This window comes from Camelus ferus, chromosome 13 (assembly GCF_009834535.1).
Source record: "Camelus ferus isolate YT-003-E chromosome 13, BCGSAC_Cfer_1.0, whole genome shotgun sequence".
Lineage (NCBI taxonomy): Eukaryota > Metazoa > Chordata > Mammalia > Artiodactyla > Camelidae > Camelus > Camelus ferus.
Genome location: NC_045708.1, coordinates 46,776,142 through 46,791,932, shown reverse-complemented (window position 1 = coordinate 46,791,932; position 15,791 = coordinate 46,776,142). Strand labels below are relative to the sequence as shown.

The 15,791-nt window shown below is 37.3% G+C and overlaps 1 protein-coding gene across 6 annotated transcripts in view; it reads right to left on the bottom strand.

Annotated features, from left to right (window-relative positions):
* Positions 1-14,485, bottom strand: part of ALG6 (ALG6 alpha-1,3-glucosyltransferase) — a 53,438-nt gene extending 38,953 nt beyond the window's left edge. For 4 of the 6 annotated variants that reach the window (XR_004325114.1, XR_004325113.1, XM_032494467.1 and 1 more), the window contains exons 1-3: positions 14,337-14,485; positions 13,325-13,431; positions 10,503-10,764 (exon numbers count right to left, since the gene is read on the bottom strand). Coding sequence is in view for 4 of the 6 variants with exons in the window: in XM_032494467.1 (XP_032350358.1) it covers positions 10,503-10,584 (82 nt within the window). In the remaining 2 variants the exon portion in view is untranslated. The remainder of the gene's footprint in view (positions 1-10,502; positions 10,765-13,324; positions 13,432-14,336) is intronic. The other 2 variants (XM_032494465.1, XM_032494466.1) reach the window with 2 other exon arrangements.
* Between the last annotated feature and the right edge of the window lie 1,306 nt (positions 14,486-15,791).

Genomic DNA, 15,791 nt, shown 5'->3' with positions numbered 1-15,791 from the left:
ACGTTCTTCACCTATGAATGCTCAATGTTAGACTATGATGGACAGAATCACCATTTTTCTTAATCCTTAGCATTTTTATTTTTCTCATCTAAAAATTGACAGAAGTATTTAACAACCAACTTGCCAACAGGCAACTACAAAAGATGCCTACAAATATTCTACTAATGTGCAATAACAATACTCATACAGTAATCCGAAAGTACTCTTGTTCTGTTGACTTTCTTACAAGACAATTTAAGAGTAAGGTTTAAAATAAGTAACAGGAGTCCTGTTTTCCAGTTGAGGGAAGTAACTAAGTAAACTCAGACTTAAAGAGAGAAATGTTAGCGTAAGTATTATATGTAAGCCACAGGGGTGGAAAAGTATCACATATGCATATTGTCCTCTACTCAATTTCCATTAAGCATGTGATTATATAAACCAGTAATACTGAAATGGTGTGATTTTTAAAATTATATTATTTAACCTTATACCCTGATTTTAGTTTTTTCAATTTTATCTCAATATAAAGAGTGCAAAGAAATTAATGTATCTGTCAAAATTAGAAGATAAAAGGAAAATTAGAAGACACAGGACTGCAAACTAAATAATGACCAGGAATAATACAGTGCTGAAGTAAGAAAAGGGAATGACTAACCAAAGGACCAGTTATGGATTGAAAGCAAAGGTAACACAAATCACCTATTTCATATGACAACTTTTAATTAGGCTTTTCCTCAGCTCTCTTCACTCCACTCCAGCTATCAGTTAACTCCCTCCTTCCATTCCCTAAAGAACTTCTTAAAAGTTGCTATGTCCACTTGTTAATTCCCAGTTAGTCTTTATTTCATTATGGTCTGATAATTAGGAGGCTCACAATGGTCTCCTAGTGATCCTTTATCTATTTTTAATCTTTATTCTACTTGACATGTCTAAAACTTGACACTGTTGGCCAGTCCTTATTACCTAAAATTCTCTGATTTCCTGGCTTCCAGGATAACAACTTCTCCAGGATCTAATCCTACATGGTTTCTTCTCAGTCTCCTTTAATCATTACCGCCTTCTCTGTGAAGATGATCAGCAGTTACATCTGTTTTCTTCTTGCACTACAGATGCTCCCAACTCTGTGGCTTCAACTATCATCTACATTAACCTTTTGTAAATATCAGAATAACCTGTGGAGCTTTAAAAAATACAGATGAAACTAGTGTCCAGCAACATGAAAGACTTAGAAGGTCAGAAAAACTCCTCCAGCACAGGACAGTTATATGTTTTTAATTATTTATTTTATATACTATACACATACAATTTTAATGTATGGTTGAATTAGCAGCAAAATAAGAGAATTCCTTAGAGGCCAGAAACCATTTTTTTTTAAAGCGTAGATCCAGAAGAGTAAGAATTTGTCCTGAAGGTATCCAATGATCTTACTGAAAAGCTCTATGCAGTGAGTAAGCAGGCAAAGCCTAGTACCTGAACAGGTAGGAATTCAATGTCAGATAATCTCTATTAGGATGAAAAGCACAATGCTTTTGGAGAGATGGTAAAGATAGTATTTATCTTTGCCTTGGCCCTTGGTCATACAGGAAAAAAGAAGTTTCCTGAAAATTCCTAACTGTAAGCCTATATTCACCCAGTTTGGGGTCTGAATTCACACTAAGCATTTGCCAAAGAAATCTTAAAACGAGAATTTAATTTGATGTTCATTAATAGTGTTCCAGGTGCCTAGCAAGAGAAAACCCAAACCCTCTGGAAAAACACACAGTAAACTCAGGTCTCAAAGAATTACCACAGATAAAAGCTCTAAGTAATATGGGCTCTCAATTGGAAAAAAAAAAAACAAAAAAAACCACTAAACTCATGAAGAAACAAAATACCATAAGTTAGAGTCAGCAGAAACAACAAACTATGAAATCAGACCACAGACATTAGAATTTTCTGATAGAGAATATAAAATAATCATGGTTAGTATGTTTAAAGATATAAGTGAAGACATAGAATATGGAGATGATGATCAGAAATGATAAAAAAGATCTGAAAAAGAAACAAGTAGAACTTCTGGAAATAAAAAATGTAATAACTGAAATTTAAAAGCTCAATAGACAGTTAAAAAACAGAATAAAAGAAAAATTAATGAACAGGAAGATATATCTGATGATTATGAAGAAAGCAGTACAAAAAACCATGAGATGGAAAATACAAGCAATTATAAGACACAGAGGAGAGAATGAAAAGACCAATATTTATCCAATAAGAGTTGCACATAGACAAGAGAAATGAGGGAGATGCAATATTTGAAGAGATAACTGAAGATTATAAGTCAATGCAGTGAAGAAATTGTCTATTTTATTCTCTGCTATATCACCTACCCTTGGCACACAGTAAGTGTCCTATGCAAATCTGTTAAATGAATTAAAGACCAAAGATATAACATATATCCAACCAGAGTTCTACAAGGAAGAAAAAGAATAAGACACAGTGGCTGAGCAGTTTCTAAACAGACAGAAGGCACCATTCCTTAGAATCAGAAATCCCAGACAATCCTAAAAGGATAAATTTTTTAAATATTCACACAGATACTTCATAGTGAAATTACAGCAAGAGAGAACAGACAAACTGCCTACTAAGGAATAATAATTTGACAGCTGATATTTGAACATCAGCAACAGAACTAAGATAACAAACAGAGATTTTCAAAATATTAGGAGAAAGTAACTGTCAATGCAGAATTTCATACTCACAAAAATTTTACGATTGAGAGCGAAAAAAAGGTATTGTCAGACAAAAATGGAGTTTGCCAACAACAGACACACACACACACCCTCCCAGAGATGTACTTCAGGAAGAAAGAAAATGACCTCTAAAGAAGATGTAATATGTAAAAAGAAGGGTAAGCAAAGAAAATATGTAATTGTATTTACTATGTAAATATCAATTGTATAAAACAACAGTGACTAACATCTAAAAATCATGAAAGAACTAAAATCTTAGGCAATAATAACATTTTAATTTGCGGCAAGAGGTAAAGATTTGTAACTACAAATCTAAGGTCCTTGTAGTTCAAGGAGAGGATATAAATATGAACTTCCAATTGTTAAGTTAAATATATATGTGAAAATCTCCAGACTAAGCCCTGATAGAACAAAATAAAATATAGCTTCCAAACCAGTAGGAAAGAGAAAGTGGAATTACAGAAGGGAATTGGTTAGATAGATTTATACCATAGGGATTCAGAGACAGAGAGTTAAAGAAAAAAGATATACCAAGCAAAAATTAACCTAAAGGAAACTATCAAAGCTATATTAATTTTATAGGAAATAGGCTCTAGGACAAAAGTATTACTGTAAATAAACAGGGACACAACAGTGAAATCATGTAATTCAACTCACAAGGAAAAAAATCTAAACCGCCTAATAATACAGATCCAAAATATACAAATAAAAATTGACAGAACTACAAGGAGAAACTGCACCTCTCTCAATAACAGGTAGATCAGCTGAGCAAAAATCAGTATGAATATTAAAAAGAGCAAAAATCAGTATGAATATTAAAAATTTGCATCAAAACAATTGATATTGAGTAAATGGATATATGCAGAATAATAAACTGGAGAACATATTTGTTTTAAGCACACACAGAACATTTACAAAAGTTGACCACATATTAGGCCAAGTCTCAACACATTTCAAAGAATTAGTCCCATGCATAAAGATTCTCCTATTACTACGCAATTAAATTAAAAATATCAGGGATAATTTTTAAAGCCTAAATATTTTTAAAAATTTAAATATACTTCCAAATAACTCATGAGTCAAAGCATAATCACAATAGAAAGTAGAAAATACTGTAGGGTTGTACTTGAAAGGAAATTTATAGCTTAAATGACTGAATTAGAAAAGACAAACTTAATGAGCTAAAGCATCTGACTGAACAGTTAACAAAAGAACAAACCTAAACATACTATTGAGAGGATGGGCAAAGCTCAAATTAGTTTTTGAAAATACTAACAGAATCAATAAACATCTAATAAGACTAATTTTTTTAATGAAACAACATCAACTATACTAGAAATAAAAAAAGGACCATAAGCAGTAATACAGCAGAAGTATAAAAGGTAAGAAAATATTATGAATAATTTTATGCCAATACTTTTAAAAACTCAGGTAAAATGGGCAAATTCCTAGAAAAATAAAATTATAAAATAAATCAAGAAGAAATAGAAAGCCCAAATGGTCCTATAACCATTGAAGAAATTAAATCACTAAATATTTTCCCACAAGAAAATTCCAGTCCCAAAAAGTTTTGCTAGCAAGTTCTAACCAAGCATTTAAAGCACAAACAATTCCAATCTTTCTTACTATCCCAGGTTTTAGGAAAAGAGGGTATACTCCCTAATTCATTTTATGCAACTAGCAGAACCTTGATAACAAACCTGACAAAGGCATTTTAAAGAAGTAAAACTGCAGGCCTATTTTACATGTGAGCACAGATGCTAAAATCATAACTAAATATTAATAAGCCAAATCTAGCAATATACTTTTTAAAAAAGATAACATACCACAGTTATTCTAGGAACGCAAGACTGGTTCAATGCTAGAAAGAACAAAAATACACTCAATAGTGAATTAAATGCACTCATTAAAATTAGGAATAAGACAAAAATGTCTGAATCACTACTTCTATTCAACACTATAAGGTCCTAGCATTAAAAAAAAAGAAATAAAAAGGGTAAGGAGCAGAAGAGAAGAAATAAAACTGTCATTATTCACAGATCACTTTTTTTTTACACAGAAAATCCAAAAGATACTTCAGATAAATTATTAGAATTATAAGTTTAGGAAGGTTGCCAATATAAAATAATCAACCACATTTTTATACCCCAGGAGCAAGCCTTTAGGAAAGTAATTTTTAAAAAACCATACTATCTAATGGTGAGGAAGAAAATATTTAAGATACCTAATAATACATCTAAGAAAGGATATGTAAAATTTCTATGTAGAAAACTGGAAAATTTTGTTGAAAGACATTAAAGAAGATTTAAATAAATGGAGAAACACACCATCTTAATGAATTAGAGGTCCTACTATGTAATGATTGCCAATTTCCCCAAATTAATCAATAGTATAGAATATAATTCCAATCAAAATCTCAACAGCATTTTTCATAGGATTTTAACAATCTGATTTTTAAAGACATATATGGAAGTATTAGCTTTCTATTGCTCCACAACAATTATTACAAAATTAGCAGCTTAAAACAATATTCTTTTATAATCCAACAGTTCTATAGGTCAAAAGTCTGGGTAGGCTTAACTGGGTTCTCTGCCTAGGGTTTGACAAGACCAAAGTAAGGTGTCAGCCAGTCTGGGCTCTTATCTGGAGGTCTGGGGAAAGAAATCACTTCCAAGTTCATTCACACTATTAGTTGCAGGTTGGAGGTCCCCATACCTTGCTGATTTTAGCTGGGGGCTACTCTCTGCAACTAGAGGCCACTCCTACTTCTTCTCATATGGCCCCCTCCATTGTCAAACCAGCAACACTGCTGAGTCCTTAAGCTCTGAATCTCTATGGGACTTCTTCCGCTGCCAGCTGGAGAAGTTCTCTGCTTTTAAGGTCTCCTGTGATTACTGTGGGCAAACCTGGAAAATCCAATGCAAATCTCCCTATCTTAAAGTCAACTATTCCATATAACATAACACAATCACTCCCAAGTAGATCTCATCATTTTCACAGGTTCTGGGAATTAGGGCAGAACATCTTTGGGGGGCATTTAAGAATTCTTCCTACTACAAAATGAAAGAGCAAAGCCTAGAATAGCTAAGAAACTAGTAAAGTGGAACTATCAGGTGGGAGATGCAGATTTGTGGGAAAGGATGGACTACTGTTTTTCCCTATCTCACATGTTATACACAAAATTCAGTTCTAAGGAGATAAAGCCTTAAAGAGGAAAGAGCAAAAAAAAAAAAAAAAAAGAGGAAAAACAAATCTTACAACTTTTAGAAGAAAATCTTAGGAAAATATCTTTGTGACCTAGGAGTAGAGAAGGATTTTTAAAGATACAAAAGCCACAAATCATAAAGGAAAAAATTAAAAATTTCATTATTTTGAAATCAAAAACTCCTGTTCAACAAAAGACATCTTAAAAGTGCAAAAAGATAAGCCACTAACTGGGAGAAGATATTTGCAATTTATACAAAGTTTAGGTTCCAGAATACAGAACACATAAGAAAAAAAAATATATATATATATATAAAACACATAAGAAAAAAAGAATAGAAATGTACAAATGACATAAGCAAATACCACAGAAAAGGAAACACAAATGACCAATAAACCAAAAAAAATGCTCAACCTTTTAAAAATGAAGGAAATACAAATTAAATAAATTCAAACTAAATGAATTCAGCAATGAAGAAAATTAAAATTAAAATCACAATGACTTATCATTTCACTCATTCTAGCTTGGCGAAAATTCAACAGTTTAACACTATCAAATGCTGTGAAGAATGGGGAGTTAACAGGAACTCTCCCACTTGGAAACTGCCTCAACATTAGAAAGCCTTAGAATGGACCACCTACATAAAATGTGCTCCAGGAACTGGCACAAATGATTTCTAGTTCATCTCTTGTTCTTGCTTTGTTCTAGCTCTGAAGTTAGGTGTAAGCTTAGAGAGAAAATGGAAAAAATAAGACCCGCCTACTTTGGTTCTAGCCAAGAACAAAGAAGTCCTGCTGTTTGCCCTGCCTAGGGCACCAGCACCAGAAGGCTGCACTGGAGCATGAAGCTGAAGCCTAACTAATAACAAAGTGTTTTCTGTGATCAGCTGAAGATGGATTTATGTGTTCCCGTGCCCCTAGCCAAATTCCATCTCTCGAAATTCCCCCTTTCCCATATGACTAAAATCCACTCAAATCTTAACATACCCAGAAGAGAATTCATTATGTTCCCCCACTGAATCTGCTCTTCCTCTGTTTTCAGTCTCAGAATCTCTAAACTTAGAAACCAGACTTATTCTCAAACTCTTCCTTATGTATCCTCATATGAAATTTGTCATTAAATTTTGCTGATTTTTACCTAATGTGGCTCTCAAATTTATTCTAGCCCAGGCCCTCATCGTCCCTTGCCAAGCCCACTGCAATCAGCTACGCACAACTTCAAATAAGTACTATGAACATAGGTGAGGCCACTGCATATAGATGCTGCCCGTGTGGTCTTTCGACCATCAGTCTCTCCACTTTCTACTCCAAACACAATGCTGCCTCTAAAGCTGTCTTCTTTAAAAAAAAAAAAAATCTGATTATGTAAACTCCTGGCTTAAAAACCTCTATTGCTCAAAAGATAAATCCCTCACACATTATTTTGGCTCACAGTCTGGCTCCAGTTTATTTCTACCACTGCATCTCTTATTGTTCCACTTACCATGCACCCTGTATTCCAGTAACACTTACGTCCTCACTACACTTCAAAAGAACTCCCGTTCTCTGCTCATGCGATTTCCTCTTACTGGAATACTCTTCCTCATCAACTTTTCTGCCTAGTAAAATCTTTCTCTCCCTTTTAAAACAAACTTAAACACCACATTCTAAGCCATTCTCATCTGAAATAGAAGTCCCTTGCAATCCCAGTCTACTTTGTTTACATCACACTATTATTTTAATGTAGCATATATTTACACGTCTGCCCTACCCACTAGACGGAACTTCTCTAGGGAAGTAAAAGTGTGATTCTAGGACCCAACTACATCATGGAGTGGGGGGTCTCCCCGACACAAGCAAATCTCTGGACACCATTTCAATGGTGTCCCAAATCTCTGGTATCCCATTTCAACTCAATTCTGACACTATCAACCCAGAGATAGCAACAGACTCCACAAGTTATTGGTTCAGTCCTACAAGGCTGCATCCCCACACCGCCCACACACTTCAGACATCAGTCTCAGGACCTACTTGTCTTGTACTGCCTACAGATTGCAGGTTACAAAGACCCCCTCCGACTCAGGATGCCAACCGCAAGTCCAGGTTATCACGTGTACTTCTGACCGACAGACTGTAGATCAGAGGTACCCACAATCTCCTCTTTAAGTTTGATCAATTTGCTAGAGGGACTCACAGGACTCAGAGAAATATTTTACTTACTAGATTACTGATTTATTGTAAAAGGATATAATTCAGGAACAGCCAGATGGAAAAGATGCATAGGGCAAGGTATGGGGAAAAGACATGGCGCTTCCATGGCCTCTCCAGTCATGCCATTCTCCCCACACCTCCATGTGTTCACCAACCCGGAAGCTCTCCAAACCCAGTCCTTTTGGGGTTTTATGGAGGCTTCATTACATGGGCATGGTTGATTAAATCACTGGCCATAGGTAAGGATTCAACCTCCAACGCCACCTTTCTCCTCCCCAGAAATCAGGGAGTAGGACTGAAAGTTCCTACCCTCTAAGCAGGTTGGTTCACCTGGCAACCAGGCCCCATCCTTAGATGGGGTCCCAAAGCTACATCATTAACATAAGAAAAGACAACTTTATCACTCTCACTTTAAAAATTCCAGTGGTTTTAGGAGCTCTGTGCCAGAACCCAGGATGAAGAGCAAATATATACGTCTCATTATGAATCACAATATCATAGGAGGATACCATTTATTATTCTTGGTCTAAAGACCCTAAAGACCAGACCTAAAGACTTGATCACCAGCAAGACCTATTTTTGCAGCACGGCAGACACTCAATAAATATTCTGGGGTTAAATGATCTGATGTGAGGATCAAATGAGATAACAGCTGATTAATGAGTCATTAATGTGCTAACTATATTCCTACACTATTAAAAATAAAACACAATTCACAGGTATTATCTCAATCCCTTAAAGTACTTATTAATATTCTCACTTTGCAGAAGTACACAAGATTCATGGAGATTAAGAACCTTCTCGAAGATCAGGCTGCCAACAGGTGAAAGAACTAAGATTTGAACCCAAGTCTATTGCGGCATTCAAGTGATTTTACTTCCTCCATATTCCTTAAACTCATTTCTCCACCTTTCAACTATCTGCCTTAACTCAAAGCTTCTTTCTCAGAAGCCACAGAGCAGAGTCATAAAAACACTGATTTTGGAATAAAATAAAACTATATTTGAGTCCCAGTTGTCTTGTATTGGTTACCTCATTTTCCATTTGTAAATTAGAAACAATACCAATCTTCAGTGGTTGTGGTAAGTATTGAGGGAAATGCTCAGTGTCTAGCTTTTGGTAGACATTCAAAAAATAGTAGCTTTTACATCTATTATTAGGATAGTCTCATTTGTCTCTTTACCTCCAACCTTCTTTCTATAATCATTTTTCATTACAATAAAAGTTATTTAAAAAATAAAGCAGATAAAGAATAAGGACCTACTGTATAGCATAGGGAACTATATTCAATATCTTGACTATCTTCAATAATGGAAAAGAATCTGAAAAAGTATATGTATGTGTGTATATATATATATATATAAATATATATATATATATATATATAAACTGAATCACTTTGCTGTACACCTGAAACACAACATTGTAAATCAATTGTACTTCAATTTAAAAAAAAGACATATTATGTCTCTGAAAAAAAAGTTATTTTTTTAAAACACAAATAATTTCCAAAGCTAAGAGTATAGCCGAATCTCTAGCCACTCCCTCTCCATCCTTTTGGTTCCTTCTTCTTATGCTATCCAATACCGAATATTATAACCATGCTCTCATGCCACCTACTGTGGCTTTGCACATGTTCCGCTGTCTAGAATACCTTTCCCATTTCATTTGCCTAGCAAATTCCAACTCATCCTTCAAACTTGAACTCAAACATCATCTTCTCCAAAAACTTTTCTCTAATGCATCCTATCATTCATTTCTGTTACCTTTGAACCTCACACATACTTCAACATTATAATTATCACATTGTATTGTGAATACTTATCTACTAAAATATGGGCCCTTTAAGTACTGGATTCTCACCTTGTATTTCTAGCACTTAACACAGTGCCTGGAACCTGAGAGGTATTAAACAAATATGTACAAGGTTAAATTTAATCCCATCCCCAGTCTCTAAGACCACACTCCATCTATTCCCCCTCCCTCTCTCTCACATCATTCCCAATCTTATCCTCTACTGGCCTTTTCCTTCCAGTGTAGTAACATGCCTTCTCTATCCTAAATAAAAAAGGCTCCTTTGATTCCGCTCCCCTCTTGAAGTACTAGATTATTTCTCTCTTCAATGCCTAATACATAATTGTTTCTCAATTTGTCATCTTCCCAGTTAGAATACATTTTTGTTTTCTCATGTCACAAAGCCCATGCTTTTATTTACTTCTTACACAAATTCTTTTTATTAGAATTAGATGTTTAAGTGTATTTTCTTGACCACACCAATAAAATATGAAATTCCTCTCTGTCCTGATCAGAAAACATCAAACTATTACCAAAAATAACCCCAAACAACAAACAAAAAGCCAAAATAAATTCCCTATCTTAAACAGAAAAATGTGTTACCTGAATAAGAATTCAGAGAAACTGTCCACCGTACTGTTAGTCCTATTAAGACCACAGCTGTCATCAAGTACCATTTCTCCATATTTCTTCTTCAAATTTAGGGAGGGGGACTTATGCGGAATACTTTTAACACGTAGTCAGTTACTTCTTTTCTTGATCAGAGAAATGTTATCAATTCTTTGGAATTAGGAGTTTGACAGGATTTTAAGTGATGCTTCGTTTCCAAACAGTTAAATATTGATTTTTATGTCAATGAAGAAGCCTGAAGGGAAAAAAGAAAAAAAGATACCAAGACTTAGCTGGGCATAGCACCTCCAACAACAAACCCATTAACCACAGAAAGATGAAGAACTGGGGGTGGGGAAGCTGGGGAGGAATCGAGGAAAGGGGATAGTTTTAAGTTTCTTATTTCCCAGTCTTCTAGTTGAGAAATGTACTTCAAAAGGTAGCTCTCCCTATTAAATGGGACTCAGTATATCTAAAGGTATAGTAAGGATCTGCTCTTGCAAGGAAATACTTCTGAGTGAAGACAAACAACAGATGTGTAGACAGTGGAACAGTCAGTTCTAAACAGAGCATATGCTCACCTACAGGTAAGGACAAGACCAAAAAGGTAAACAAAGGGGTGATTTTATCTTTGGTATAGAGAGAAAGAGGAATTTTATCTTTCAATTTAGCTTGAGAAAAATCTTCGGCTAAAGTAATTTACATAGTTTAATTTTTACTTCTTTTCTTCCAAAATACACTTGCACTAACTACACCAATTTTCCATCCTAGAGAATGAAACTTTGCAAGAATCAGTAAGAATAGCCCCAACTCTGAGGAGAAAATACAAAAGCAGTAAAATGCAATTAACCACTTACATGCTTCATTTTTTTCACTTTTTCCCTTGGGTTGGGGGGCATTTAAAAGTAAAAAGATTTGAAAAATTGTAGGCCATTTTAACCACAGGATATAATTTAATTTAAATATTTTCAGAAAAATACCATTAACAAATCAACTGAAAAATTTAGGGGAAAACTGGCATAGTCCATCTATGGGGCAAAAAAGTATCTTCTTACTTAAAATAAAAATAGCAAGGGACAACTCTAGAACAAGTAAGTCCAGCATCTCAATCAGGCAGAATGACTCAAAGCATTTAATAAGGCTATGTGAATATATTATTCAAATTTGGTTTATATAAAAATTCCCCTTGTATTTATTCCTTCCTACGGCATCCACCTTTGATCATTTCACTGTTCACTAGAAATTCTACCACAGAGCCAAGATAAGAGGAAAAATTAAGATTAAATCACTTTCCAATGTTAATTCCAGGTTTGACACGGTTTATAGGTCATTATAAACTTCTCAAATCCCTTTTTAGTCTAACTTGAAAAGCCCCTTTTATCAACATGCTACACTATATATTCCAGAATCACAATGTAACATTCTATTTTCTACTAAGACATCAAGCTGAAAATCAATTTTACAAATCTAATTTCTGGATTTAAAAATACTCCATCTGGGAAACATATCATTAATAGGACCAAGTTAAATCAATTATTCACAGTTCCATAACCATCTTTAAGTACTTCCCCAAGAACCTTAAGTAACAAAAATAAGACAACCAATAACACTTAACAATCATAATGAACTTAAAAAGATCATAATGCTTAACTAGTAACATGCTGATCCAGTCTGCTGAGAACACAATGGTATGACAGCTAACTGATGGATGAAAGAATCCTATCCAAAAAGATTTGGACAACATCTATAATGGACCAAATCTAACTCCAGAAATCATGACAGGGATAAATTCAAGTAAATTCAAAGTCCTGTATTTAAATGTGAAAAACCAGCAAAATCAACGACCTGAATACTGAAGAGGAGACAACAGATAATAAATGACCATGATTAGTTCTGTATGGAACCAGAACTGATAATTAATGTTACATTAAATATTAGGAAGGCTTTTCTAACAATTAGAGCTGCCCCCAAAACTAAATGAGCTTCTTGAGAAAGGAGTTCCTCTTCAACAGGTTCAAACAGAAGCTAAGCAGCCACATTACAAGAATATTTTTAGGGTTGAGAACAGATAACTAATTTCTACACTGCATTCTAAATCTGATTTTGGATGCATATTACATGCCCAAATTAACATAAATCCTGACAATACAAAAGATGATTTGGTTTCCCCACATGTCAACTTATGCTCTAATCCCCAATAGTTGCCAAGTATTGCCACTTTTGTAGGGTTTCTTTGATGAATAAAACAGATAGGTCATCCCATCCTCCACAAGTGGCTCATGCTATAAACTGAAGGACATCAAAAACATCATCTCCTGACATCTGTTATACTTCGAATAAAATCCAAATATCCTAGCCATAAGACCCTCTATGATCTGACCTCTGCCTACCTTTCCAATTTCATCTCCTCCCACTTTCCCACAAGGTCTCCCCTCTTTTTAGAACCTGTCAATTTTCTTCATACCTCAGTTCCCTTCCACTCCTATTCCCTCTGCTGGGAATGCTCTTAAGCCAGCTCTATGGCCAATCTTTTGTCATTTATGTTATAGCTAAAGTCATCCACTCAGTAAGTTCATCCCTGACCACTCTTTTAATGTCTCCACTTCTTGTTTTTACCATTACCTTCTTTTATTTTCTTCCCAATTCTTTTTACTATCAGAAATTATATTTTCACAAAACATGAAACAATCTCATAAACATAATTTTGAGATTAAAATGTAGACACAAAAGAATACCTATTATATGGTTCCATTTACAAAAGGCTCATAAATGGGCAAAACTAATTTTGTGATGCCAGAAACCAGGAAAGCGTTTACCTCTGGGGAGGAGAGGGGATGGTGACTGGAAGTCCCCAGGGATGTCTTCTGAGAAGATGCCGTGAATGTTGTCTCCTGATTTCAGTGGTGGTTAAAAGTCCTGTTTACTTAATGATAAACCAACCAGTTACAATTTATGATTTCTGTACAGTATCTTCTTGTATATATGCTATATTCCAATTTAAAAAAGTATAAAAGAAATTACATTTATTAGTCAATTAGAGTATAAGCTCCATGCAAGCAGGGATCCCCCTATCTTAGTCGCTGCTCTGATCCTTGCACTTAGAACAATGTTGGCAGAAAGCCGGTACTGTGTGTGTGTGTGTGTGTGTGTGTGTGTGTGTGTGTGTGTGTGTGTGTGTGTGTGTGTGTGTGTGTGTGTGTGTGTGTGTGTGTGCGTGCGCGCGCGCGTGAAGAAGGGAGGTTCCTAATTTTACTGAGTCCTTTGTGGTTAAAGATATTATGTAAGGCTTTTAACCGATCTCTTCTTGAACGGTAATAAGGGCTCTTTATTACATTTCCCATCTGTAAAGCAAAGTACAGTAACTTCCTAACCCACCCTCGCTCCTTGAAGTCGCCACGCGGGCAGCAGTTTTCCGTCCCACTTTGCCACGAGGGTGCGTCTGGACAGAAGAAAAGTCTGCCGTCCACTCCCCAGGGCCGAATCTGTTCCTTTTATTCTGAAAGGTCCTTTCCCCAGGGTGGACACCGCATGAGGCAGTGCTGCTCTCCCAGGCGAGCACGTCTCGCCAAGGGGACCCCTCCTGACTCTTTCTCCGGCGGGCCAGACCCTCGGGGCCGCAGGAACAGGATGCCAAGCCACTGCAGCCCGGGGTCCCACCACGTCATCGCGTCCCCCACTCGACCCCCCAAGCGGGCCTGCTGACTGGGCTGAGGAGGCTTCGCGCGCCGAACCACTGAGCGAAGGGGAGCCGGGAGCCGTGCCGCCAGCCCCCAGGCCCTCCCCACCCTGGCCCGGCGCTCCAGAACCCCCAGAGACCCGGCCTCTTACCCCGCCGCCCGCAGAACGCGGAGATTCGCGCCGCCGCGGATCCCAGGAAGGCGCCTGCGCGCTCGCCCCCGCGGCGGAGGGCCCCAGCGGCCTCCCTTCCGCGTCCGCGTGCTCGCGCGCCGCACACGCGCCCGGCGCGGGAGCGAGCCCGTCTAGCGTGAGGGGAGGGGCGGGGAAAAGGCGCGGAGAGAAGGAGGCCGGCTTCGGAGGCGGGGCACGAGTGTCCGGAACCCGAGAGGCCTGGCGTCCCGGGTGAGGCTTGGGGCAGGTGGAAAGCCCCTTGCTCTTCTTTCCTGGGATTGCGGCCAAGGCCCGAGCGGATGCTTAGTCCACGGATTCCTGTCAGGGGCGCGTCCTGGCTCGCCTCACAGAGTGGACAGTCCTTGGCTGGTCCTCATCAGCGGGCAGGACGTCTTCCTCTGCGCCATCTTCTGCCTTCCAGGAGCCAGAAAGCTAACCTGCTTCACTTTCTTAAAGCTGCGTACCTGCGAAGAAGTCTGCGAAGTCACTTCATGGGAGAAACAGTATGAAACATCCGACCATTTTCGAGAGCCTGTAGGTGATGCAAAAGAACAACGCTGCCGTCCAGTAGCCACCGCGCGTTCCCCATCAGGCAGCTTGGATCACCTGTTCCCAAACTTGCAAGTAATAACCACATTCCTTTCCCCTGGTCTGAATATGCCCTCATCCTCCCAACCCCCTTCTGAATTCTGCCATTCTATATAAGCCAGCCCCTCTAATTTAAAATCAATAAGTATCAGCAAATATTTGGCTGTGTCTATGGCTTTATTCTAAGTGGATCTGAACAACTGTTTCTGGAGTGCAGTTTCTTCATCTGTAAAATGACTAAGTGGGCTAGGTAACCTTCCAGATCTAAAATTTTATCCTCCTCAATTTAAAAGACCATCGGCCCTGGAAATATGGAGAAATATAATGGCCAAGTCCCTGCCCTCAAGAGATTTAATTCTCATTGGAAAGGCATTTTCATGCAAAAAGTTTAGAAAGCAATAGAAGAGCACATGCTAAGTGTCAGATTATGCATTAAGCACTGAGGGAGTTCTGAGAAGAGGGTTCACTGTAAACTAAAAGCTACTGGGAAATGCTTTCCCTGGAGGAGTCAGCTGACCTCTGAAGAAAAGCCCAGGCTTAGTAAGCCTGGAGGATGGGAGTAGGACTCCTGAGAAAGGAAATGGTTCAAGGCAAAGTTGTGGCAGTTGAAAAGTACAATGCATTTCCTCCAGTTTAGATGGTGGTGATGAAGCTAATTGTGGAAAGCCGTGAATACCAGGCTGTGGTGTTTGGAACTTATTCAATTATCAGTAAGGGGCCATTAAATGACTTTTAGCATTTAATGACTTTCAGCAAGTGTACAGTACAGTGTTAGAGAAAATTTAAAGCAGTGATAATGGATGAGATGAATCAGAAAGAGAGGTAGACATCATTACAGTAGTCCAT